A 27,681-nucleotide genomic window follows, 5' to 3' on the forward strand; every position below is an offset into this window, starting at 1 on the left:
TTACAAGCCACCAGCATCGAGAATGAAGCGACGAAGCGAAGTTTCCCCAGGTTCGAAACCTGCAAACAATAGCAAACAACAAAGGGTTTTCAGAAATGGAAGTGACGAACTGAAGCAGAGAACAGAGAATAGAAAAGAAGGTAAGAAGACCAATAGACTTACCTAAAGAAGACTAACCCCAGAGCTAGAGACGAGGAACTAGCGCAATACCGAAAAAGGATTTCATTCCAGCAAGAGAATCAAGAGAATTTACCTGCTCACCAAGGAGCCCGAAGGTTAGAAGAATGAAAACAAAGATTAACAGTGAAAATTGGAACAAAATATTTACCTGTGCGAAGATTGTTGAGCCACCCATAGAAATGGTAAAAACCCTGTTGATACACATAAACTAGTTTCGAGGAGACGAGTAGACCACCAGCAACGAAGAACAAAATGCAAAAGAAGCACAAACTAGGTAGCACAGGAAAAAATTTATGTATTACCAAACGAATCGATACCTCAACGAGTAAATGAAAGTTCCACAGGAGAAGTGGAAAAGGTTGCGTACACACAGTCGGAACTGAGCCAAACAAGCAGGCAGTCATAGGGTCGAAACCCCTGCCCTGTTTCCCTCTCAACATTGCGACGAAAGAAAAATGAAACAAGTAAAACCCTAAACCTTAATTCAGATTCTATTAAGCCATAAATGCTAACTGCAGTCACGGAACCAAGGTCAAGTACGAAGGTACGGTATGTAAAATACGTTGATTTAAGTCCATTAAAGATTTATTAATAACCAAGACCATAACATAAAATATTTGCGAGAGTTAGGTTTGATATTTAATTCTTTTTTCCTCGAGATCCCCACCAAATAAAATGGATATGCCTCCATCATGGCATCTTCTAGTTCCCATATAGATTTTTTAGGATAAAAGTGCTTCCATTATAGCATTACTTATCTGAAGGCTTGGTTTTGGAGCATTGTTACTTTCCCGTTGAGGATTCATAAGTGGTATACTTGTAACTCTCCCTTTAGTTCCCACTAAATCACCACTCAATCAATCATATAGTTAGGATATTATACATATTTCTTTAGAAAAGAAACATAGTGAGTTTTAATGTTAGTAGGAAATGAAAGTCTATGTTCACCTATCCCTATTGTATCTAGGATCTCAAATGGTCCACAATAACAAGGTGCCAACTTGACACAACTTCCCAACTTCAAGGAACTATTCCTTGATTTCACTTTGAGATAAACATGATCTCCAAATTTAATTTCTCTATACACTATGTTGTTATATACATAGGATTTTTTGTTTGTCTCATGTTGCCTTCAAATTTTGTGCATTCCTAGCAACCCATTTATTTCATTTCCTTTGGAATTTATGGACAAAATACAAGTATGTCATTAGGTTATCCCAACGTACTATACTACCACATATTATGCCATATATATCTTCAAATAGACTCATCTTAAATGATGTTAATATCCATTGTTATATGTAAAACCTACAAGGTGAAGATAATCCTCTCACTTGGAAAATTTCTCCACAACATACATGAGAAGCATGTCTTCAAGCATTTGATTTAATATTTCAATCTTCCCATCTATCTAGAAATGGTAGGTAGTGCTAAAATTCAGCTTGGTTTTCAAAACTTCAAAAAATCCTTTCTATAAATTTGAAGTAAAAAACTTTCAATATGTGTTTCATACAATTGTCATAGGCATCTCATGCAATTTAAAATTTCTCTCTTGATTTGTTTACAGTGTTTGTTGCATTAGAAGAATATTTTATGGGAATAAAGTGAGTGACCTTGTTCAACTTATCAACAACAACCATAATGGCTTCATGTTGCTCCTTTATATTTGGAAATCCTATAATAAAGTACATTGTTATCACCTCCAATTTTCATTTTGAAAGCGGCAAAGGCTATAGAAAATCTACTAGATGTTGATTCCTAGCATTGAACCATTGACACTCCATACATATTGCAATGTGTCTAGCAACACAATTTAGGAAAAAGCATATTTTTCCTTGTTGAAACAATAATTTTTGGGTAGAATGGATGGCCTATTTCGGATTTATTACTTGATGATAATTCCCAGCTTTGTTGAATTAGGAATATACAATATGTTCTTGTAAATAATAATTGCATCTTCACTTAGCTGATAACCTTCATACTTTTGCTTTGTTTTTTCTTTCTATAGTCCCTTTTTCATTTCAACACAATGCTCATTAATGGCAAGGTACTCTATCAATCTTGTGTCACCCCTTTCATTACCCCAAATTTTGTAATGTAATTAAGAAAATATAATGTTGGGGTGCTAGCATTGATGTTATGATGTCAAACTCTATTATATGATGTAATGTTTATTTTTATTAATAAAAATGCTAGAACTGAAGAAAGGGGACAACCAACAAATTATGATACCTTAGAGAGGGGGAAACTTGACTTAAGAGGAAAAATATACCTTGGGTGAATATTTCCCTTTGATGTGATGGTTAGTTTTCCTAAGAAAATGAAAGGTTGGGAAGATGACGAGCCAAGGTGTGGTTAAGAAAATAAGAGGGAGGAGTAATCAAAGGGTTCTTTTTCTTGTTTATTAAGCTTCTATTTTTTCTCTCTTATATTACTCTCCCATGCATCTCTCGCTCTCATTTAAAAAAATTGAATTGGAAAAATGAATGGTGATAGAACTTAAAGAGGTTCAAACCTTATGACTAGTTAAGAGATGTGAGTGATAGATTATGTGACATGAAATGAATTTGTTTTAGTACTTTTTCTTTGGACTAGATGGCTTTGAGGACTAGGAATGGTCCTAGTTGTTTGTGGTAGATATAGCACTGGAGAGGGGAGAGTCAAGGGAAACAGAGATTAGAGAAGCACTCCGTTGTGTTATGCATACATGCATGGCCATTTTGTGAATGTGAGCCTAGTCAAAGATGGAAAGGTTGATCATTGAGTTTTCCTATGTGTGTGAAGGAGAATGGCCTTTACTTCTACTGCTAAAATATAGTATGAATATGGTGTTGTGAAATATCCCTAAGTTTAGTTTTTCCCTCAAGGCGTCAAGATCTGTCATGGGGGTGGCCATATATGAGAAACACTACAACATAGTTGAACCTATGGTGGGGTGGAACATGCTTCTCCCTACTTCAATTTCTAGTACTTTTCTAGTTGTAATAGATAAATAGTTATTTATGTATTAATGGTATTTTTGGCATATATGGTTTAGTGACATGCATAATTATTTGTTGCTATTATATAATTTAATTGATTGATGTTGGTGTTGGTTATGAACGTAAAGTTTGAAATCAGATAACCGCAGTGAGTTTGAATTCATTTGGATGTAGCTTTTGATATGTATTAAATTTTGTAACAACAATAGTTAAGGAAGATAGGCTTCCTAGATTCTTCTTTAAATAGGTCATGTCGAAATTTCTACTATAATTTTTCTTTTAGGAGGTTCCATAACTTGAAACTTGACCATAGTGAGGGGAAATCCCACTAATCATTTGGTTTAGTTTTCAAAACTTGGAATGCTATAATTTAGGAGATATGTTGTAAGGAAGTTTCTATATTATTTTGCATTCAAAGTGTTTGAAGAAAAGCTTAAATGGTTTAATGATTCATTGCATACTAACTATTTGATGAAATGCCCCAATGAAAATGTTGTTCTTTCGATGCACATAGTATCACTGTATGTTAGCATTCTTGTGTGATAATACTGCTCTAGCTTATCTATGCTTATTTTCATGCAAAGAATTTGAAAAAATGTGTTAAAGGTGTTTTATTACAATTTGCATACAAATTATTTGATAAAATACCTCAAAGACATAAATCAAAAGTTACATGATTGAGTGGTATATTCCAACTAGTATGTTACAAGTGGAATCGGAACAATGAATCTTATTTGATTTCTTACAAAAAAAATGACAAAATTTCCACAAGAAAAATACTACTTAATTGGTTGTATACAACATATTTGAATAAGGTTTACATGTAAAGTGGTTGAAAAAATGTACGAGAGAGATGAAAATCAAGTTTTTGCAAGTGTGGTTAAGATAAATTTAGTAGAAGTATGTGACAAGGTGGTATTAAATCTTATTGTTAAGCTAGTAAAAAACAATAAAGAAAATTTTAGGTACCCTGTAGCCTTTGTAAGTCATTGAGGGATCCGAATATGTGAAAATTTGACCTTCAAATTAGATCTGTAAACATTAATAGTTGGCATATGCATTGGCAACGCTATGTGTATACATTTGATTTCAAATTTGATTCATAGTGAAATTCTAATTGTCTTGCTTGCATGGAATTCAAATTAAGTTGATCAAACAAAGACTTCAATCTATTAACGTCCATGATTAATGCAAGCTTCTTTCCCATCAAGTAGTGTTGCCACATTTTCAACTCATGTACAACAACAAGAAAATTAAAATTGCAAGTAACATGGTTTCTCTTGTGTTCCTTTAGCTCTCATGACTCATAAAATAACGCATGGTTATCTCACATTAGAAATCCATTGCATCCATACCCAAATGCATTTTTTCATGCAAAAAATCGTTGTATGAATTTGTAGTCTTTAGAATTGGTGTGTTGATGAAAATATTTCAACTGCTAAAAAAATTCCTCACATTTCGAGGTCCATTCAAAATTATTTCCTTTCTTCTACCAAGAAGTTACTTGATGTACAACTTTGGAGAATACTTTCTTGAATCTTTGATAATAACTAGCAAGACCCAGCAAAAAATTCGTATATTTTTCATTTCTTGGAGTGGGCCATATCACCATGGCCTTGATCTTTTCAAATCCACAAATACACCTTCTAAAATAGTATGACCCAAATAATGAATATTTTTTGGACATAAGTCACATTTTTTAAGTTTTGTGTATAACATGTTTTCTCTCAAGACTTGCAAAACCATTTTCAATTGTTCTTCATGATTTTCTTCATATTTTTAATAAACCACTATACCTTCAAGGGAAAAAAGCACAAAAATATCCATAATTTATTGAAGTCATATTTCATGAGGCATATGAATGTAATTCATACATTTGTGAGACTAAATGGCACCAGAACAAACTCATAACTACCATATCTTATTTTGGAAGCTATATTATGAATGTCTTCTCCCTCGATTCTAAATTGATAGTATATTTACCTTAAGTTAATTTTAAAAATACATTTTCCCCTCTCATTTGGTAAAATGCACCATCAATTGAGAGAAATAGATACATATTCTTCCCAATATATTTTATTGTCTTCCTATAATCAATACATAGTCTTAGAATTCCATATTTCTTTTACATGAACACAACTATCATTCCCTATAATAATGCGCTCGAATAAACCTATCTTTTCTTTATAAATTGTTGCAAATGCATTTTCAACTCCATAAGTTTTAGGGTACTAATTTGGTACAAAGCCTTGTGATGCTAGTGCAATTGTAGACAAGATCAATTAAGAAATCAATGTTTCTCTTTGGAGGTAGACTTAGTACCTCATCAAAAATACATTACGGAATTCTTGTGATACTAGTTTTTAGCGCTCAACAATTCCCCATTTTTTTGGAAAATCTTGGGATCCCACCTTTTTTAGGCACTCGTTAAGAAATGCTTTCTTTTTTTGGACAATGCATTGACCATGATTCCTATTACATCATTAAATTGGTTCTTTCTTTTATATGTTCAAATTAAATGGGCCCTCGTGTTTTACTTGTTTAGTTTTTTCTTGTTAGCTTCTTTCTTGAGTTTTACCGTCATTCAATCTTGGTTTTCCTCCTTTTTGCAACTATTTTGGTCCCTAAGTTCTAGATTGAGCTTGATCCCCCAATTAGGGTTGTTCTTCACTTGTTTCACTTGATTAGCCCACTAATTTGGGAATCATGTTCAATCTCCAAATCAGACCTACCTTTCACTAACTTTTTTGTATATATATGTTATAATTTTGAATCTCCAATCACTAACTTCAATGAGTGCAAGTCTCGATTAGGGAATCATCCCCAATCTCCAAATTGGACCTCCCTACTACTAGATCTATTCAAATTTCTCTTTTTGTTTGAACTTTATTATTTAAATTTTAATTGAATATTCTTCCTTGAAATTTGTTTCTCCCTTCTAAATGTTAACCAAGTAAAAGCCTTTTCAAAGGCCTAATTTCTCTATCAAGCCCAAATTTCAAATTGGGCCTCATATTCACTTAGTCATTATTGCATTGCCCCAATTTGGAAATTAGCCCTGATTTCTAGATCAGACCCTCTAATCAATATTCATAACATGGAATTTTAGGGTTGTATAATATACTTTTCTTCATTATCTTCTTTTCTAACCATTTTGGGTGATTCCTTCAAAAGCCACTTTTTACTATAATATAATTTTTTCAATTGGCTACAATCAGGTTGTTTTCACCCAATTTTTTTATTTATGCATGTGAAACCATTTTTTCACATGTGAAATAAAATTTGTACATTTCACATGTGAAACCATTTCAATTTTGATTGTGATTGGGCCTTTCCTTTACAAATGTAATTGACACGGGGTATCAATTTCTCAATCAATCCTAACCTTGAAATCATCCTTATTTTTCCATCCTTTTTCTTTAGGATTAAATTTTTTCATGTTTTGTCAATGGTTTGACGGTTGACAACATTTTAACCAAATATGACTGATGGAAAGTGGTGGGCCCCAGTATTGCAGCAATAATGCTACAACTCCTGGAACTCCCTTCTTTAATTTTATCAACCTGGTAGTTTGTAACAAACTTGGAAGCGACGGTGCTGTATGCACAAGTACTAGCTCTTGCCGCAGTTGTCACTTGGTCAGCTGGCACAAGTCCGCTAGGAGCTTAAGCCAACTTCTATGAGCTCTTAGAAGAAGATTTTTAACTGATGAATGAAAGCTAACTCAAAGGGGCTAATTTACTTGCAGAAAGAAACTGGAAAGCGGAAAGGAAATGCAAACCCTAGCAAACCCTAATTTTACTAGCCAGCCCTACTGATGCGAAAAAGAGGATGCAAGCTACTTAAAGAGATGTCGTTGACTTCTAGGAAGGTAAAATGCATGTGTCTAAGTTATCACTATCTGAAGAAAACATCTTTTTGTATTTTTGAATAAGTTGTCACAATTATCATGCATACAATTTAACTGTTTTTGACTGTGCAGAGGTGGATTGGCGAGAGGAAATGCTTGGAAGAGGTTGGGAAGGTTCAGAGAGGGCATAAGGGGTCCCTAACACCCTTCCAGAGAGTTTCACAGAGTTTGGCTATCAAGAAACCTCATTCATGAGCTTCTACAGGAAGTCTGCAGGGGTTCTACAGGATGTTTCAGGAATTTCTACAGGATGTTTTAAAATTGGATTTTGGAGGATGGGTGAGTGAGGGAAGATGCATGAATGGATATGGAGGTAGGATAGGGGTCTGAAGTGGCCTAGGGACTGGTGGATGGAGTGGTGAGAAGGTGTAGATAGCTAAGTTGGCTCAAAGAAGGCTTAAACAATGATGTACAAAAACTAGGGTTATGTGAGCAAATGTGGCAAACGTGAGGTAAGGATTCTAAGTAGAGGGTGGAGTGGATGGTGCTGATGGAGAATAATCAGATGAAGAAGTGGTACAGGTGCTTTGCAAGTCGTTTTTCCAATCTGAACCAACAAAGACTTGTAAATTCAAAGACCTAGTTACGTTGACCTAATTTGCTAGCTGTCAGTAAAGAGAATGAACAGAAGTGTGACCTGCAATGAAACCATGTATTTTAACTCATGCAACTAAGCAAACGAAAGTCTGAACTTGTAACCAACTTCTACACATGAAGATCAAACACTAGTGATTGCATGGCAAAGCAAAATCAATGTTTTTGTGGGCAGCAAAGTCATCCTAGTCACAGCTCCTGATCCCACTGAGGGAGAGGTGAAACCACAGATGTTTGTTGGCCCTTTTCTTGAAGCTTTTTCTGTTAGCAACCGATCAACTAAATCTGAGCATGAAAATTTATTTTACTCATCAAAAACAACCTAAATAACAAAACAAGATTTAAATCTAAATAGCATATTTTATTCTAAGAATGCAGCAAAGACACATGAAAGTAAACAAAGGAGGTACTGGGTGCTTGAGATGGGCCCAACCCCAAGAGCTACAGCCTCCTAAGAGAGATTTAGAGCTGGTGCAAAGCTGGATTCATATTTATTGATCAAAAGAAATGTTACATTCCAAAAACTGTCCACAAGGAGAACTTGAAAATGTGTTGAAAGCAAAGCTAATCTACTGCCTAAAAATCGAACTACAAAATGACTACAAAATGAATACAAAATGACTAACTACTGGCTAACCAAAATGAGGCCCTAAGCCTTCTTATTTATACAAATTGAGGACCCCAACAGTCCTCCTAAACTTTAGGGACTCGGCTGCCCAAAACTTGCAGTTAACAGCAGTCCTACTTGACTTGCTTGGCTGCCCTTGGATAATTGATTTGGTGGCCCTTGAACTCCGAGCTGATGGTGGAGAATTCGAGGTAAGGGCCCATAAATGAAGGGGACACCTTCCTACAAATCCTCTCCCTTGTTCTCCCACGAATTTGGCCACCAAGTGCTCATTAAGACCTTTGATTTTGTCTCCAAATTGACCAAAAAGGATACACAAACCACACATTAGACTTGTTGGCATAATGACTAACCCAATTCACTCTATTAGCATAAATATAATCAAAAACATGCAATAAACTAATGAGAATGGTGGATTAAGTCGAATTAGGAGGTTGAATGAGCCCAAATAATTATCCATTTTTGGGGCTCATCATCACCCCCCTACTGAAAGTGTTGTTCATCCTCTAAGCAACCAATCTATCTCCTCATCTTTGATGGCCCTGGTGGCCTCCCTGTCATGCCAAGTTTCTGAAGTGATGTCCTCTTCTCGATCATGAAACCATGCTTTTCTCTTTGCTTCTTCCCACTTCCTGCTCCTTTTCCTAGAGAATTCTCAGCTTTGGTATGATTGTGCAAGTATATTCAATCAGATGGCGGCAATGGTGGTGAAAGGAGATGAAACCAGTGGAGGATGGAAGAAAAGAGTGGTTGCATGCCTCCTCAATAGACTTCAAGCTTCAAATCCCTCTCCATAATCGATTCTGGCTTGCCCAAAGGCTCTACAATATGTTACTGGTGGAAATACAGAACTTCCTGTAGAAAGTCCTGTAGCTTCCTGTAGAAGGTTGAACCATGACTAGATTGTGTCCGAACCCTGAAAAAATGAGTGTTCATGGAGGGGATGGATGTGAGGATGCCTGGGAACTTGGTAGGGACCCTTCTGCTTCTGTTGGGAGGCCCCCTTTCTGCATGGTGTTCCTGCAACCTGCAACAATTTCCAGGGATTAAACTTGTTTTTTTCCCTCTCTGTTTCTTCCTTCTTTTTCTTTCTTGCTTTTCCTCTTGCTTTTCCTGTGGCTTTTTTCAATTCGTTGATTGCATGTTGTACCATAGGCCTCAGGAATCAACCGAGTCACCACAATAATTTCAGGTTTGATGTCCAATCCTTGATGTTTTGTTCTCAGCAACATTTCATTCTCCAATGCACGAACTTGATCAAGTATATACACAACCTGTCCACCAGTATCTGGCATTCCTAAAACATTTGCTTGGCCAAAATAACCCTGAGGTGAAAGAATCACAACATTAAAGACCATAGGAATCCTTCCTAGAAATGTTTCTAAAGTTGATGGATCAGGGACCTGCAGAGTCTCTAAGAGCAAATGCATCATATCCAAGACATGTTATGCATTGTCTCCCCATCCTTTTTCCAATCCCATTTCTTGTAATTTGTATTCAAACTCTGTATGTGGTGTATTCTTGGGGAACTTTTTAAGATATTCCTCTACCTTTACCAAGACTGAGCGTAGCTTGGACAAACTTTGTATTCTCTCATTCAGCATCAGCTTCTGTCCTCTGTAGTTGTGTGCTCGAAGGAAATCCAGCAAGGGCTGCATGCTTTCTCTATCATGGAATAATCTTGAGGACAAATGCTGATTGAGAAATTGAACTCCACTACCAATGGAAGATGGCCGTGTTGGGCGAGGAAAAGATTCATTGAAGGGCTCAAGGTCTAGCTTCGATGCATATTTATCCTTGACACTTTCATCCACAAGGTGCTCCTTGAATTCCAAATATTCAGCCACAGAAAGCTGTTCAACAGCAAGTTCATCAACATTGACACGGACATAATCCCACACACCAGGCCTTGGCCATACTGCAAGAACAACCCATGGTGGAAGAATGATGGCCTCCCGTGTGGACCTTAACACATCTCCAAATAGCCCATCTTTGAGCGTTTGAAGTTCATCATTCTCTCCCAATACCTATGTTAGTCCATCTAATAAATGATGAGGCTGCAAAATCTTCTTCCCTTGTGCTACATATCTTTCTTCAGGCTCCAAATTTGATGAAGCAAAACTCGGGCTTTTCTGCTCTGGACGGCTTTGCTATACTTTCCTGTAGGACGTCTTCCTTTAGAAACGCCTGTAGAGTGCCCCTACGCCTCTGAGTGAGCCCGATACGCTGGAGAATTGTGAACCAGGCCACAAAGCTCAATGGAGGATGATGGGTTAATCATTTTGTGGAAGCAGACGATGCATACTTCAGTTGAAAATGCTGCAAGGGCAAGTTAACAACAGTCTGTGAGTTTCAGCTGAGCGTTCGTTAATTGCTGCGTGATTTGTGGTGAGGTGGCAAAAACATGTGCTGGCCATGCAGACAGAAGTGCTGCCACAAATTATCATATTTCCTACCTGTGATCACTCCATCAATCACGCTGAAGTTTAACTGGTCATCACCACCTGTTTTCTGATTTCCTCCTGAGATGGTTGAGCGCACGTGTCTTATTCACCCACCGAGCGCTGTTGAACTGGATGAGGGTGGCCAGTTAGCTGGCCACCGATTTTTGTAATCCCAACCATCTCATTGCTCATGTTGTTTCCGAATTACATTCATGCAATCAGAGGAATGAGTTTTAGTCACGTACCTGAAGTCAAATGGTTGTTGTGAGGTGCTTTTTGCTGCTGCATGCATCTGTTTCAGTGGTTGCATGATGGATCATTTGTGCTATAAGCTCTTTGCTGTCTGATGTGTGGTTATTTTTCTTGTGCAGGTATCCTCTAGCTGGATCTAAGTTGCAGGAGTTCATTTCCACAGTCAGATCTGCACCCTCAAGCTGCTGCTGCTGAATTTTCACAAGACCGAAACTTGTTTTCGCCATTGCTCCCGAACGATAGATCAGATCGATCTGAAACTTGCTGAGCATGTTCCTATCATCATGATGCACCTCCCATAGCAAAATTGAGATCAATGGATGCACAGATTTCGAGAAAAATGGAAAATGGCTGAAGATTTCAGAGATCAATTTCTCGGAAACCGTGCATCGGAATCAGCTGAAACTGCTTGGGTAGGTTACTATCACCCATATGCATCTCCCCATGAAACAGGTTTTGAAATGGATGCACGGATATGGAGAAAATGCAAAAATGGCTGATGGTGATGGAGGCGGATTTCTTGGAAACCGTGCATCGGAATGGGCTGAAACTGCTCGGGCATGTTGCCATCATCCCTATACAATTCCCTGTAAAACGGTTTTTCAAATGGATGCATGGTTTTCAAGTTAGGGCAAAAACAAATTCTGTTCTATGTATTTTTTCTTCAAAGCATTCTGCAAGTTTTTGCATGGTAAGAAAAACTGAGCTTGGGTTGTGATGCAGGCATGGAGATGATGGAGGAGGAGTTTGAAAAGTGTAGGAGGACTTCTGAACCCTTGAGGAAGCTACCATGTTCGCCAAACTACTTTTTTTGCAATCCATTTTTAACTTCTTGTAATTTCTACAGGAAGTTCCTGTAGAAAACACAGTTTTCATAAAAGAAGCAAAATGAGGCGGAAAAAATGATGGAAAAGGGTGAGGGATGGAAGCAGAGGTGCTTGCAGGCCTAACCAATAGATTCCCACCATCAGATTCCCTTTTAAAATTGAATTTGGTTCGTCCAAAGGTTCTACAGGATGTTTCCTGTAGAAATACAGAACTTCCTGTAGAAGGCACAAAAACTCCTTTGTCTTTGTTTTGAGTGATCCTCCTGACCTGCAATGTCCTTCTTGCAACCTGCAATTATTCAATGGAAATTAGCTTTATTTTTCTTTTCTTTTTCTCTTTTTTTTTTTTTTTTGGAAAACAACTAGGGCGCCTCATGGAGGTTTTCACCCTAATTGCCTGCCCTGGGCGCCTCCAAGGGAGGTTTTCACCCAGAGATCTTATTCTCTTTTTCTTTTCTTTTTCCAACCCATTGACCGCCTCATGGAGGTTTTCAATCAATGAGCCAATCTAAGGCACCTCCGAGGAGGTTTTCACCTTAGATTTTTCCTCTTATTTCCATTTTTTCATTTTTTCTCTTTTTTTTCTTTTTTTTTTCTACCCTACCCTACTTGAAAAACAAAATCATTTTCAAGTGTAAGAATATTTCCAATGGAGCCATATGCACATCGAGATTAGAGACAAAATGATGTGGAGGCTTGAAATGCATGCTTTGACAGCTATCCGGATTTCAGAGACCAAATGATCTGACTTTGAAGGGATCAAACATAGCTGAGGAAGAGAGTACTGCTGCAACTTAGTGACTGTCTGGAACCATGTCTCAATATAGCTTTGATATCCTTGGTCCTTTTGCTGATCTGGATCATGTTTCATGTCACCTTCTATCATGACTTTCTCATCTCCCTCTGTTTGATGATCTTTCTCTTGAATACATGGAAGATTTGATGGTAACCATGAGGGAGCTTTCTTGATCCTAGCTTCTAATGTCTTCTCTTCATCAAGTGCAGCCCAAGGTTCTTTGATCTCTTCTTTTGAATCTTCTTTTGCCTTTGGTCCTTCAATGTTGTCAACATAATCTCTGCTTTGCAACACTCTTCCTGAGCTATGGTGAAGATCATTGAGCTCAAGAGGAGTCATTTGGACATGTTGTGTCCCAGCATTGAAATTGTGTTGAGCTACTCCAATGGACAGGTTTGGAAATGGTGGTATGGGTAGTTGAGTGGGGGCGTAGATTTGAGATGGATGTGGATGGGCTTGTGGTTGGGCAGGTGGTGGAGGCAAAGGAGTCGGATGAGAGTTGTACTGGGGCCTCCACCCCTGATGAGGTGCATTCCACTCAGGCTGTGGCTGAGCATAAGAGTGAAACGAATGAGCAGCTGGTTGGGCATAATATTGAGGAGGATATGACCAAGGAGGAGGTGTAGACCAGGAAGGATGAGCAGGGGGACCCCAAGAAGGCATGGAAGTGACTTGATAGGGGTTATAATAGGTCTGAGATGTCTCTTGCATTCCCTCCTGGTAAGTTCTGGATCCATGTGGCCTCCTTTGGTTCATATAATAGAGTGATTCAGTGGCTCCTTTAGCCCTTTGATAGGCAGCTTTGATTTCGGGCAAGGAAGGGCACTGATTCGTAGGATGGTCTCTTTCACAAACAAAACACACTTCTATGGAGTGCAATGGACATTCGTTCCTAGGATGCTTTCTAGTGCACCTGGGACAGAAGATGGCCAAAGCCCTCTTGGCTTCCTCTTGCTTCCTTTGGATCTACAAGGTATCTAGTTGCATGGCAAGAAACTACCTCATATCACTCTTGAAATCTTCGATCTGATTTGCAAATTCATTTTTGGATAAGGTACTGCTCCCAACATTTCTGCTTGTAGCCATTCGCTCCAGAGGAATGTTTTCTTCTTCTTCTCCCCTAGAGGTTCTTTAAAGATGCCTTGATGTCCACCTAGGGCTTCTTCTTAATCACAGCCATCGAAGAAGAGAGAAGGTTGGTTGTGTGAAGCAGTGGGGGGTGTTGTGCAAATATTTTTCTAAATTATCTCTACTCCTACAAGGCATGAAAGAAAATCTTTTTGGTTGATTTTTGCTTTTTTCTGCTTATACCTGCAAAACTGAAATAGATTGAACTGCAACTAACTATCTTGCTAAAATGAAAATGCGGAATTGAAATGAAAGCAGGAAAGGACTAATCTATTTTGCTCAAATGAAATTGCAGGAATGAAATGCTAGTCTACGCTTGTGGAATTGAAATGCTAATCTACGCTTGTAGAAATGAAATTGCGGAGTTGAAATGCTAATCTATGAAAGCGGGAAATGCTAGTCTACTTTTGCATAAACGAAATTGCATAATGGAAATGAAATAAACTACTTAGCAGAAGATTGTAGTGGAAAATAGAAGAAAGCGGCAATCACCAATACTCTGACGCTTCCTTGGCAACGACGCCAAAAATATGGTGGGCCCCAGTATTGCAGCAATAATGCTGCAACTCCTGGAACTCCCTTCTTTAATTTTATCAACCCGGTAGTTCGTAACAAACTTGGAAGCGACGGTGCTGTATGCACAAGTACTAGCTCTTGCCGCAGCTGTCACTTGGTCAGCTTACACAAGTCCGCTAGGAGCTTAAGCCAACTTCTATGAGCTCTTAGAAGAATCTTTTTAACTGATGAATGAAAGCTAACTCAAAGGGGCTAATTTACTTGCAGAAAGAAACTGGAAAGCGGAAAGGAAATGCAAACCCTAGCAAACCCTAATTTTATCAGCTAGCCCTACTGATGCGAAAAAGAGGATGCAAGCTACTGAAAGAGATGTTGTTGACTTCTAGGAAGGTAAAATGCATGTGTCTAAGTTATCACTATCTGAAGAAAACATCTTTTTGTATTTTTGAATAAGTTGTCACAATTATCATGCATACAATTTAACTATTTTTGACTGTGCAGAGGTGGATTGGCGAGAGGAAATGCTTGGAAGAGGTCGGGAAGGTTTAGAGAGGGCCTAAGGGGTCCCTAACACCCTTCCAGAGAGTTTCCCAGAGTTTGGCTATCAAGAAACCTCATTCGTGAGCTTCTACAGGAAGTCTGCAGGGGTTCTACAGGATGTTTCAGGAATTTCTACAGGATGTTTTAAAATTGGATTTTGGAGGATGGGTGAGTGAGGGAAGATGCAAGAATGGATATGGAGGTAGGATAGGGGTCTGAAGTGGCCCAGGGACTGGTGGATGGAGTGGTGAGAAGGTGTAGATAGCTAAGTTGGCTCAAAGAAGGCTTAAACAATGATGTATAAAAACTAGGGTTATGTGAGCAAATGTGGCAAACGTGAGGTAAGGATTCTAAGTAGAGGGTGCAGTGGATGGTGCTAATGGAGAATAAGCAGATGAAGGAGTGGTACAGGTGCTCTGCAAGTCATTTTTCCAATCTGAACCAACAAAGACTTGTAGATTCAAAGACCTGGTTACGTTGACCTAATTTGCTAGCTGTCAATAAAGAGAATGAACATAAGTGTGACCTGCAATGAAACCATGTATTTTAACTCATGCAACTAAGCAAATGAAAGTCTGAACTTGTAACCAACTTCTACACATGAAGATCAAACACTAGTGATTGCATGGCAAAGAAAAATCAATGTTTTTGTGGGCAGCAAAGTCATCCTAGTCACAGCTCCTGATCCCACTGAGGGAGAGGTGAAACCACAGATGTTTGTTGGCCCTTTTCTTGAAGCTTTTTCTGTTAGCAACCGATCAACTAAATCTGAGCATGAAAAGTTATTTTACTCATAAAAAACAACCTAAATAACAAAACAAGATTTAAATCTAAATAGCAGATTTTATTCTAAGAATGCAGCAAAGACACATGAAAGTAAACAAAGGAGGTATTAGGTGCTTGAGATGGGCCCAACCCCAAGAGCTACAGCCTCCTAAGAGAGATTTAGAGTTGGTGCAAAGCTGGATTCATCTTTATTGATCAAAAGAAATGTTACATTCCAAAAACTGTCCACAAGGAGAACTTGAAAATGTGTTGAAAGCAAAGCTAATCTACTGCCTAAAAATCAAACTACAAAATGACTACAAAATGACTAACTACTGACTAAACAAAATGAGGCCCTAAGTCTTCTTATTTATACAAATTGAGGACCCCAACAGTCCTCCTAAACTTTAGGGACTCGGCTGCCCAAAACTTGCAGTTAACAGCAGTCCTACTTGACCTGCTTGGCTGCCCTTGGATAATTGATTTGGTGGCCCTTGAACTCCGAGCTGATGGTGGAGAATTCGAGGTAAGGGCCCATAAATGAAGGGGACACCTTCCTACAAATCCTCTCCCTTGTTCTCCCACGAATTTGGCTGCCAAGTGCTCATTAAGACCTTTGATTTTGTCTCCAAATTGACCAAAAAGGCTACACAAAGCACACATTAGACTTGTTGGCATAATGACTAACCCAATTCACTCTATTAGCATAAATATAATCAAAAAAATGCAATAAACTAATGAGAATGGTGGATTAAGTCAAATTAGGAGGTTGAATGAGCCCAAATAATTATCCATTTTTGGGGCTCATCAGAAAGTCACAGGGAAGACAACCAAGGAAAGAGAAAGAGCCCATTAAAAACTAGCAGTTGCAAAGGACCAATCGGAGAAATCAGGGCACATGTAGTCACAGTTGAGCCAAAACGGTTGCTAACATCCAAGGAAGTAGTCGCAACCAAGAAACAAAGGCAGCCAAAAAGAGATGGACGAAGCATCTAAGGGAGAAGAAGCAGTTCAGGCAAGCACAATGTTAAAAGGGCCAAACGGAAGCTAGAAAGGAGAGGATAAGGTACTAAAATGTTGTCGCGGGGCCTCTAGAGATCGCACAATTTTGGGAATGTCTTCTCGTGTATTAGCCTATTTTTCTAATCTTTGTTCTATTAAGAAGGCGCTAAGCCTCATGTACTAGTGTAATGTTGGCCAAACTTAATGATACAGGAGGTTGCAGGGACATTTGCGAGTCTTCTTATGTTGTGTTTGTGCGCCCCTTTTAAAATTTGTTATGAATGCATATGTGTATTACGTACCCTCATGAATACTTAAGCTATTATCTTCTGCACTAATTGCATGTTTGATATCATGGTTCTGAGTTGAACTAGTGTTGGTTGCTCTGAATGATTTCTTTGATGCCTGATTCCATTCCCTTAACCAAGTAAGGTCGCAACGTGCCTTGGGTGAGATGCCTTATTCTCTTGAGTAAGGTGAAATGGTCAGTGTTACGCTAGACTACAGCAGGCCCTTTGTTGACCTTTGTGCCTAAACCCAAGGTCTCAACCTAATCATCATCTTTTGCCAACACTTCTACATGTGAACTTGAGCCCTGATTTTCAATAAGACTCTTCATTTAATTAGCTTCATCAAGAAAATTAAAAGCCCAATTTCTCAAATAGGACTAAATTCAAAGTTAGGCCTGACCTAAAGTACTGATGAATGGTCCTAATTTTCAAATATATCCTTACTCACAAAACATTTTCCATTCGATTATAGGTTCTTTGTGTGTGCCATTGTATTTTCAAAGTTTGGATTCATACTTAATGTATATATTTTACTACACATTAACATGCCTTTAAGAAGAATTTCATCTCGACTTGATTTGATAATGCCACAAGTCAAATTACCACTCTTTTGAACCTATGAATAAATCTAAACTTGCAGTTGGTATTTTTATCTAAAAGTTCAAAGTTGAATGCGCAGATTATTTGTTTGAATAGCCTATATTTTGAATTAGTGATTGAACTCCCTTCTTAATGCCTTTGGATAGCCTATATGTCGAATCAATTATTGAACGCCCTTCTTAATGCTTGAAATTTCCAATTGAGCACAAGAATGTTACATCTCGGGAAGGATTGATTGTCTATTAGTTTCATTAACTAGGAATTTGATTTCAAAAATCTCTTATTTAAATATAATTTTTTTTGTTTTAAATATGATAGGTGTCTATTGCTTTAGCAGTGACATTTATGCACATTCAAACTTTCCTTAATTCAAATATAATGAGCTACTTACATCAGCCCCAATTTTTTGGTTTCTTCATTTGTGCATTTTAATGTGATTTTTGAGTGAAACCATACATGCCTTACTTTTGTATTGTGATAACCTATAAGGATTCCCATAGGGAAACATGATTACAAATGGAAGAAGTTTTCACTCCTCAAACCTTTACCAGTGCTTTTAGTTCAGATATTTTTACAAGAGGTTATAACCCTATTCTAACTCCTTTAGATGAAGTTGTTGATCTAGAGTTGTTTTCATGTGATAGATAAATGAAGCAAGAAATAAAATAAAACCATAAAAGAAGAAAAATTAGCCTGGAATTTGAAGTAAAACTCACCATTGAAACTATGGTGATGGACTTAAAAAACTTTGAGTTTAGCTTCCTTTACCTCTGCTATATTGACCATAGCTCAAGTGAATATACATAAAGTTGTAGATGAAGAAAATAAGACAAGGAAGTATTTCAGTAATATTACCTTGTTGGAAAATCAAGTCAATTACTATAAATACAACAAGTATCATCTTGCAAAATTTACTAATTATTATTTTGAATAAAAGATGAGTTAAATAATGTCCAAAGAGAGTTTTGTGATAAACTCTAACATATTCAAGACATTGCAATTGTCATGGCTCATATCCAAGCATGGAAGCTTGCTTATTGCCAAGCTCAATTTTAATTAATAAGCTAACAGATCGGAAATACTCTTTGGAGGAAATTTCCATAGGAAATAATTTTTATCACACCTACCACTCAAAGAGATAAAACTTGGTTTGAAATACTAGAAATAAGTAGCTTACAATGCTCTTGAAGATGTCATTCTTGAAGTAAAAAATAGTGCTTTGTTATGGAAAGTTATAGAGAACCTGGAAAATATTCTCTATTTACGACATTTTAGGACAAAATCTAGTTCCTTACAAAGGGGTAGGTATCTAAGGACTTAGAATATTATATCAATTAAAGCAAAAATGATTTCAGAACCACGTTTGAATTTAATAAAGTAGCTATTCAAAAAATGGTTGAAGCCATTACTAAAGACATGTCATTAATTAAAGCATTGTTGTCTAAGATGGATAAGTTTAAAAAAGATGACTCAAAGTATAACATCCTATAAATCTCCTTTCAAAAAACATCATTTTCCCTCAGGAGGTGGTTTGAACCAAACTTTTGAGGCCTGCATTACATATATAAATAAATGGAGAAAAGAAAATGTTGAAGCTTCATTAAGCCACGTGAGGCACTCTTCTCGAGAAGGAGATTCAAATAGACCAGAAGGATTGACTCTTCAATTGGGAGAAAATAACAATTTACCTGATGAGCCCAATAGAAGGGAAGGGTAAATAAATATTCAACCATAAGTATTTAATAAATACGATGAATTCAATTGTATATAGGATTTTTGCTTATGTATCTTTCTAGATTCTTTTATGAAAGGTTAATGTATGAGATATCATTGTTGGCCAAGCCATTTGGAGACAAACTTCAGTTTTGAAATGTGAGTTTTATGGAACATTTTTTGATAATGTATTAAGATTTGAATTGGTAAAAGGAAATTTTTTTTTATACGGGAGACTTTTCCAGTAGAAGAAACTTGTTTTATTTTTTATTTTTATTTTCCAAATTGATTATTTATAACATTAAGCATATTATTGTAGTTGGTTATTTATTTTTATACTTTTCTAAAATACGAATAGCTATTTAAATTATTATTTTTATTATCTTTAGTAAAATGAGAGTTTAAAATAGTAATATATTTCGCACTATATTTTCCCATTGATTTTGTTATTTGAACCCATGCATTTTTCGACACTTCACATATTAGATTAGTTGTGTCACATTTGTTGCATTTAAAAAACATAAATGGTGAATCGTACCCCAAATAGTAAAACCAAACAAAAATGTCTAAAAGTTTTTGGGGCATAAATAAGATAGATTCCCTATTCCAAATAATGTAACATCTAATTAGGACCCTTCATTATGGAGAACCCCTACTATCTACATAGGGTCATTTATCTCTATCACTAATTTTTGAGATGGTTAGATAACAATCCAACCCATGTGGGGTCATTTTTAGATATTTCTAATCATTACCAAGTACCCACGTTGTTTCGATTTTGGTTTCCATTTCTTCCAATATGGATTTTTTTTTCTCCATTCTTTACTTGTGTTGGCCATCGTCATCAAATTCCCCATGCTAACACCTTTTTTGATCAAGCCATCAAGGAACCAAACTTTAAAGAGCTTCACCCCAGTGTGGTTAGAGCATGCCCTGGAGTTATGCTAATTGTTTCCATGACACAATCACCTATCCATCATCTTCTAAATCCTTAATAGGATTCAAATCAACCTTTGTATTTGATCTCGTGACCAATCTATGACAAAAATAAATAAAAGAGGAAGCCAAAATTGCATGTTGTTGTAGTGGATGAATGTATCCTAGGAAGCATCTCAAAGAAGGAAGTTGTGTTGTCATTTGAATAAAAAGAGAGAAATAATTCCACAAAAAGAAGAATAAGATGACTACTTTTGCAAATAAATACTTGTGGCAAGCAACAAGGATATTGTTGGATTTATGACGTTGGTCTGTAACACCATATTGCTTTAGGACTTGAATTTATGACTTGGGATGATGAGCTCCAATCACAAGGAAGAAACCATAATATGATTCTATTTTCTTTCGTTGTTCACATTCTTTTATTTTTATTCTTATTGAATGACTGAGTTCTTCCATTTATTTTCATTTATATATGTAGAACAAATAATTATTTATTTCTTTTTGGTATCGTAGAAGAAAGTTGATGATTGATAATGGACAATGCAATTAAATATAAGATTAAATTTTAACTATATATTTTTTTTTTTACAATGTCGGCTACTCATATATTAGAAAAACTTTCTGAAGTAAGATCTAGTACATGGCGAGGAAAAGAGTAAGAACTGAGGTACAAAACCGGGTACGCAGACCCATAGTCCTCAAAGTTTCTTTTGATTGAACACAAAACGGTAGACAAACGGCAATACTGCCTTACATAAGAACCACCTAACCAGGCAAATTTGTAATGCATAAGATCAAGGATAATGAGCAGTGACCGAGTCTTCCTTTCGAACGCTGGCTCTAGTCGAGTTTTCTGCATGTTGGCTCTCAGTGAGAGTGCGCAGATGATCAATAACCGCCTCCATGTGGATGCAGCGGTCTTTAAGATCTTCAATTTCCCTTTTTCTTTTTTCCAATTTCTTTCTTTTGGAGTTTCTATCAGCATGATAGTCTTCTGTTAGTTCTTTAACCTGAGCTATAAGGTTGTTAATCATCACAGTATGTGCCTTACACATATTACATTCTTTGTTATTGAAGATGTTCCTCATTGGGTCTTTGGTCTGGGCCTGGTTGGAGGTCTGGCCTTGCTGACCCGCCATTGGAGTAACCTGAGGGAAGAGAAGGGAGAGCGTGCTTTTGAAGAGGGAATCAGAGTCCGCCTTGAAGAGCGTGGGACCGCAGAGGAGCTGCGAATTTGAGAGGAGGCGAAGGGGCCTTTCGGTCTTCTGGCAATCTCTGCTTGGGGAGCAAGAGCGACTGTTAGAAAAAAACGAATTCACATATAACTGAAAGTTTCTTACCACAGGCTCAGGACCGGTGAGGATCCTTGAGGAGAAGTGTGCTACCCAAGTGCACCAGGAACTTGCTGTAGAAGATCGATCGCTGACAGAGGAAATGTTATGGAGCTGCCCACTGTTTATAGGTGACGGAAGGTTCTGCGCGCTGATGGATCGGATCTGAGAGTGCTCAAAAATAGAGTGAAAACGATCAGTTTCCATGATTACCATTTTGACATACTGATTGCAAGAGGTATGGACTTTGCTGTATACGCCCAGAGAGCCGGCCTTGGAAGGACAAGGAGTCACGCGGGCAGTTCGGACGCTGAGGGGTTTAGATGCCCGAGGTTGAGATGCTCCATCATTGAGCCGGAAAATGCAGAGAGATGCGACAAGGTGGCTCTGGTGTCTGAGTTGACTACTCCCTTGGTATGGAACGACGGCTGGCTTGTGCTCACGGGATTTCCTTGGCATAGAATGAATTGTTTTCTCTGACCTGGCCGATCCTCCTTCTGACCGCTTGGTTAGCTTGCTGGTCAGCCTCCTTGTTGAAATTCCTGAGGATATGATTAAAATTGACTTCTCCTAACACTCTGACGTTCTCCATGATTCGATTCTTAATGTTGTTAAGGGCCAATTGTTTGAAGTCTCTACCTGAATTCATGGCAGCTATTATAATAGCTGAATCTCCTAAGATGAGCAGATTCTGAAGGCCTTTGCTCTTTGCAATGAGAGAGCCCAGAAGGAGGCTATAGGCCTCGGCTTTGTTGTTAGACATTTGGCCTAAGCCCCATTCAAAGGAGACCATAGTGTTCCCCTGCTCATCCTTAATGATCCCACCAGCCCCAGCTTGGCCTGGGTTCTTTTTTGAGGCTCCATCAAAATACAGGGTAGGCCTTTTTTGTTTCCTGATCCAGGTACTAATTTCTTCTTCGGTGCCGCGGAGCTTCCAATTCTGATTGCCATTCCTCTCTCTGTTGCCTACAAAAGGTCTTGGAGTAAGGTTGAATTTTCCCAGCCAGTCCTTGAGCCTTTCATCCTCGACCTCCAGGTCTTTCTCAGAAACCCCTGATGCTTCGAAAGACTCTGCAATGAGGGCAATGGATTTAGCCACGATACCTGTAATGGAAGGCTTTTGGTTGTTGAAGATGCATTTGTTACGTGCAATCCATATTTGCCAACTCAGATTTGCAGGGATGCTGTTCCAGATCCTATGCACTATGTGGTTACCTTTTTTGGGTTGATAGAGTCTTTTGTCCCAGTTTTTGTGGAGGGTCGAGATCTGAGGAGGGAGGGCTTCTGAAGAGATAGCGCCAGAGAGAAGGTACCAACAAGCTTTAGATGTCGGGCACTCAACAAAGAGATGAGTTATGGATTCTTCAGCTGACCTGCAAAGACAACACATAGATGGCCCCTGGATACCTCGCTTCCTGAGGTTCTCAGCAGTTAGAATTTTGCCGTGGAGAAGGGTCCAATTGAATAATTTGACCTTTGGGGGGCATTCAGGGCGCCATGCAGCTTTGTACAGGGGCCAATTGTTTACCACAGAGATGTCTTGGAGAGCTTTGTATCCTTCTTTAACTGAGTAATTGCCCCCATTTGGGTCCCAAACGAACTTGTCTTCATCCCTTTTGCTGGTGGGTGCTGAACCACTGAGGGAGCTTTTGAGCTCATCCCAGAGCTTGACTAAATTTAGAGGGAGATTGGGGAGGAACCAGCCAGCCCAGCTATCATGATCCCATAGAGAGATATCAGAGAGAGAGTTGAAATTCGAATCAGCCATCCATCTTTGAAGGGGGACCATGTGATGGAGGATTTCTCTGGCCTGAGACCCCATTATTCTATCTTTCCAGATGCTTATTTCTTTGCCATTCCCCGGAGCTCTAGAGATGAACGGCTTGCAAAGGGGGATCGTTTTCTTGATAAGGTTCCAAGTTGGAGTGCCTTGCCTTTCTATGATGTTTTCTGTTAGGATATTGCTGTTTGGGCCATTTAGGTATTTTTTCTTCATTATGGAAGTCCACCAAGCCCCTTTTTCATTTAAAATCCTCCAGATCAACTTGAAGCCCAATGCTAGATTTGCTAACCTAGGAACCCTTATTCCTAGCCCACCCTTTTCCACCGGAAGGATCACCTTATCCCACTTTACCAAACTGAACTTCTTGGTATTCTGCTTACCACCTTGCCACAGAAAACTCCGAATTATCAACTCCATATGATTGTGAATGCTTGCCGGAGCAAGAGCGATAGCGAACTGATATATGGGAAGAGAGGCGAGGACTGACTTGATCAAAATCGATCTGCCTGCTAAATTCAACCAGTGCACTCCCCAACTTTGCAATTTGCCTCTGAGCTTTTCAATAATCTTGACCCAAATCCCTGAATTGATTTTCTCTTTAGCCAGTGGGAGCCCCAGATACATGAAATGGTTCCAATTCCGCTGCGCTGGAATTTCCATGATGAGGGATATGCGCTGTAAGATATGGATAGGGATGTTCCAGGCATACAACATGCATTTGTTATTGTTGAGTTTGCCTCCTGAGGCAAGAAGAAAGAGGTCCAAGACTTTTTTAAATCTCCTCGCCATTATGCTAGATGCACCTCCTATGAGAAGGGTGTCATCCGCAAACAGAGAATGATTGATACCTTTCGATCCTCTGACAATTTCAATCCCTGTTATTTCTCTTTTCTTCCTCAGATTTTCCAGCTTCGAACTAAGAGCTTCCGCCATAAGAATGTAGAGGAAAGGAGAGAGCGGGCACCCTTGCCTCAGGCCCCTAGAGCTTATAAAAGCTTTGCTGGGCCTTCCATTTATGAGGGGGGCGGTCCAATTGCCCGAAATGCACTCCCGGACCCTGCTTATAAAGAGCTCTGATATTCCCATCTTTTTAAGGACTGCCTGGAGGAAAGAGTGATTTACTCGGTCAAAAGCATTGGCCATGTCCAACTTCATTATCATACCCTTTTCATTCCTAGTGATGCTACTTTGAATTGCCTCCTGGATGAGAATTACATTGTCAGCAATTTGTCTCTTCGGGACAAAGCCCCCTTGGTTCTCAGAGATAAGGGTAGGAAGGATGGATTTGAGCCTGTTAGCAAGGATCTTAGTTACTATTTTGTAGGAGACGTTGCAGAGGGAGATAGGACGGAAACGATTAAAGGAGAGAGGGTTGGGATCTTTAGGAATTAAGGCAAGGAAGGAGGATTTTATTCCACTGCCCATCTTGCATCTTTGGAAGAAATTTCTAACAACTCTGATGTAATCCTTTTTGATGGTGTCCCAGTGTGTCTTGTAGAAGTCCACAGTGAAACCATCGGGTCCCGGGGCCTTGTCTGAGGCCATATTGCGCATTGTTTGCTCGATCTCTTCCTCAGTAATTTCCTTGTCCAGCTCAGAATTTTGATCTTCAGAGGTTTTACATTCCATCGTGTCAAGAATTTCCATGCCATCACTGCTTTGCTGGCCCGCGGTGAGGAGATCTTGGAAATGAGCAGACGCAGCCTCCATGATTTCCTTTTGCTCTTTTATTTCTACTCCATCAACAGAAATTTTATCTATATTATTACCTGCTCTCCTGAGTTTCAAGTTGTTGTGGAAAAAGGAGGTGTTCCTATCTCCCGACTTGAGCCATAGACATCTTGACTTTTGTCTTTGTTCCTCTTCCTCTTTTCTGTTCAGCTTGTACAGTTCCTTTTGGAGTTCCATCTCTTGGATCTGCTCCTCTTCCGTGTCTTGTCTGCTGTCTTTCCCTTGATCCCACTGCATGAGTTTGGCTTGGAGTGCAGATTTGTTTCGATTTTCTTCTATTACCTTGGTTTTGACCCACTGTTTGATGGCCCAACGCAGAATCTTTATTTTGGATTCCCAGACATAGTGCGGGGACCCTCTGATCTCTGTTGACCAATGTTCTTTAATCAGAGTTCGGAAATCTTCCTGATCCTCCCACGCTTTGTTGTATCTGAATGGTAGCGGACCCAGATTTTCTCCTTTATCCAATTTGAGTGCTACAGGCTTATGGTCTGAGAAGCTCCCTTGGATAATGAGACTTTTGATGCATGCAAATTTAACCACTATTCTGTCTTGGACGAGAATTCGGTCCAGTCTTTCCTTAATATTGTTTCTACCTGCTCTCTTGTTGGACCAGGTGAATCTCCCATTCTGAGGAGGGAAGTCCACTAAATTGTGATTTAGAATGATTTCCTCAATGGCATCCCTAGAGGGATCAGCCAGGAAGTTTCCCCCCATCTTTTCATCAGCATTCCTTATTAAATTTAGGTCTCCCCCTAGAAAAAGGTTCCGTCCTTGAGTTTCTTGGAGGTCTGCTGCAATTGACTTCCAACAGGCATCCTTGTCTCGATAGTGTGGGGGGGCGTAGACATTATAGATAGTATATTCTTCTGTCTCTGTTATGTTTTGAATATCTGAGCGGATCCACCAGCTGCTTTGTTTTTTATTTAACAATTTCCATTTTTGTTTGTTCCAAATGGTCCCTATGCCCCCTGAGGCACCAGCTGCGCTAACTGTTATTCCTTCATAAGTTATGTTATTCTTTAGGTAGTTTTTGAAGTCCTGTTCATTAATTTTGGTCTCCTGGAGGAGGAGGATGTCTGGGTGTTCTGATTTAAGAAGGTCACGGACTGCGTTGACTTTGAGGGAGGAGCCCATCCCCCTACAATTCCAAGAGACCAGATTCATTACTTAAATAATTTGTTTTGAGGACCTCCTTTCTCTTTCCCTTTCTCGCCATTTCCTTTCATCTTATCCAGATAAGTATCCATTGGCTGTTGAATCCCTGTTGTCATTTCTTTTGCTGCCGCCTCATCCCTTACTTCCTTATTTGTTTTCCTTCCGACTTTCCTTGGTGGTTCTACGGAAGTGTTGCTTTCCTTAGACTTGTTCCGGGTTAATATTCTCTCTATAGTGTGTGGGGGGGAGGAGGGAGGGGGGGAGGAAGGCGGGGGGGAGGCGGGGGTGACAGGAGGGACTCTAGGGGAGGGGGGGGGGGAAGGAGGGTCAGCTTCTGATAAGGTTTCAAATGGGTTGGAGGATGCGGGCATGGTCGGCCTTGACGGAGAAGGGGGGAGAGGGGGGGCTGTAGGGTTGATGAGTTTTCCTTTAGGAGGGTTGGGCCTCTTCTTTTTGACGGTTTCCCAGGCTTCCTCTGTTGTTTCAGGGTTAGAATCAGAAACATTTGCATTTGCTTTACTACATCTATTGGCAAAATGTCCATACTCGTGACATACCTTGCACTTGAAGGGGAGCTGTTCGTAATCGACTTGCTGAAGATGCGTCCATTGGTCAACTCTGAGCTTGATGGCTTCTGGTAGTCCCTTCCCGAGGTCCACTTCTACACAGATTCTTGCGCATGCGTGCATGTTCTCCTTTGGTTCCGATCTGTCAATATACTTCCCTATTCCGTTTCCAATTGCCTTCACTGATTCATCTCCCCAGCAATGTAGAGGGAGATGCGGGAGCCGGACCCAGACGGGAACTGCATTGGGGACATCCATCTCCGGGTCAAAATCCGGTGTCCATCTGTTCAGGTAAAGGCCTCTAGTATCCATGAAATATGGGCCGTTCCGGAAGATTAGGTTTTTGTCTTCCACTGTTTCGAATAGGAACGTAAAAAACCCTCTTCCGCAGAAGCGGATCGCTATCTTGCCTTGCACGATTGAGTTCCAGTTTCTTTCCACCCATCGCTGAACAGTGCGTGGGGAGGGCCATAAACCTGTGAACTGACCAACCAAACCTCTATCAGCTAGAGCAACTGCCGTTCTCCGGGGAAGGGCAGGGGGGAGCGGAATTTCTGGGATCTCATCCATTTTTTTGACGAAGCGAGAAGTAACTGGTCTGATCCTCTCCGAGGAGTTCTCCTGGGTGAGGGAGGCAAAAGATTTCATAAGATCGACCTGATCCGGTCCAGAAGGGCCCAAGGCCGCCATGGTCGGGGAACAGCCAGAGGCAGGCGACCTAGCAGCAATAGCTGCTAGGCGCAGGAGCAAGGAGAGGCAGGGTCGAGGTCAGGAAAGGCGAGGGGGAGAGAGGAGACACGGGGAAGGGGGAGGGAGGGAGATGGCGGGCTCAGGGGCGGGAGGCCCGATCGCAGACAGACCTCGCAGCCAGGCTGCAAGGCACGGGGAGGCAGGAGGGGCTCAGGGCGCGGCCATGGCGAGGAGCGCGCGATCACAGCTCATTTTAAGTCCAAATTTTAACTATATATTACATAACAATAAATGTCATATTTAAATCAGAGACCATA

At 39.4% G+C, this 27,681-nt stretch overlaps 1 protein-coding gene across 1 annotated transcript; it reads right to left on the reverse strand.

The window, feature by feature from the left end:
- LOC149166122 (uncharacterized) lies at positions 1-27,364 on the reverse strand. Its single transcript, XM_089430052.1, has 4 exons — positions 26,829-27,364; positions 21,918-26,091; positions 9,876-10,320; positions 1-59 (listed from the first exon to the last, which is right to left on the reverse strand). The coding sequence occupies exons 1-4, from the start codon at positions 27,362-27,364 to the stop codon at positions 1-3; spliced, it is 5,214 nt and encodes a 1,737-aa protein (XP_089286178.1).
- Positions 27,365-27,681: the final 317 nt, after the last annotated feature.

This window comes from Pinus tabuliformis, chromosome 5_1 (assembly GCF_031772625.1).
Source record: "Pinus tabuliformis cultivar Carrire ecotype Pingquan chromosome 5_1, CPIR1, whole genome shotgun sequence".
Classification (NCBI taxonomy): domain Eukaryota; kingdom Viridiplantae; phylum Streptophyta; class Pinopsida; order Pinales; family Pinaceae; genus Pinus; species Pinus tabuliformis.

Excerpts from the sequence above, each read along its gene's own strand:
- LOC149166122 (XM_089430052.1), bottom strand. The coding sequence starts at position 27,364 with ATGGCGGCCTTGGGCCCTTCTGGACCGGATCAGGTCGATCTTATGAAA. Across the intron at positions 26,092-26,828 it reads ATTGGAAACGGAATAGGGAA|GGGGATGGGCTCCTCCCTCA; the intron begins GTATATTGACAG and ends TTGGAATTGTAG. Across the intron at positions 10,321-21,917 it reads TCAGAAGGAGGATCGGCCAG|GTATTGGGAGAGAATGATGA; the intron begins GTCAGAGAAAAC and ends GGACTAACATAG.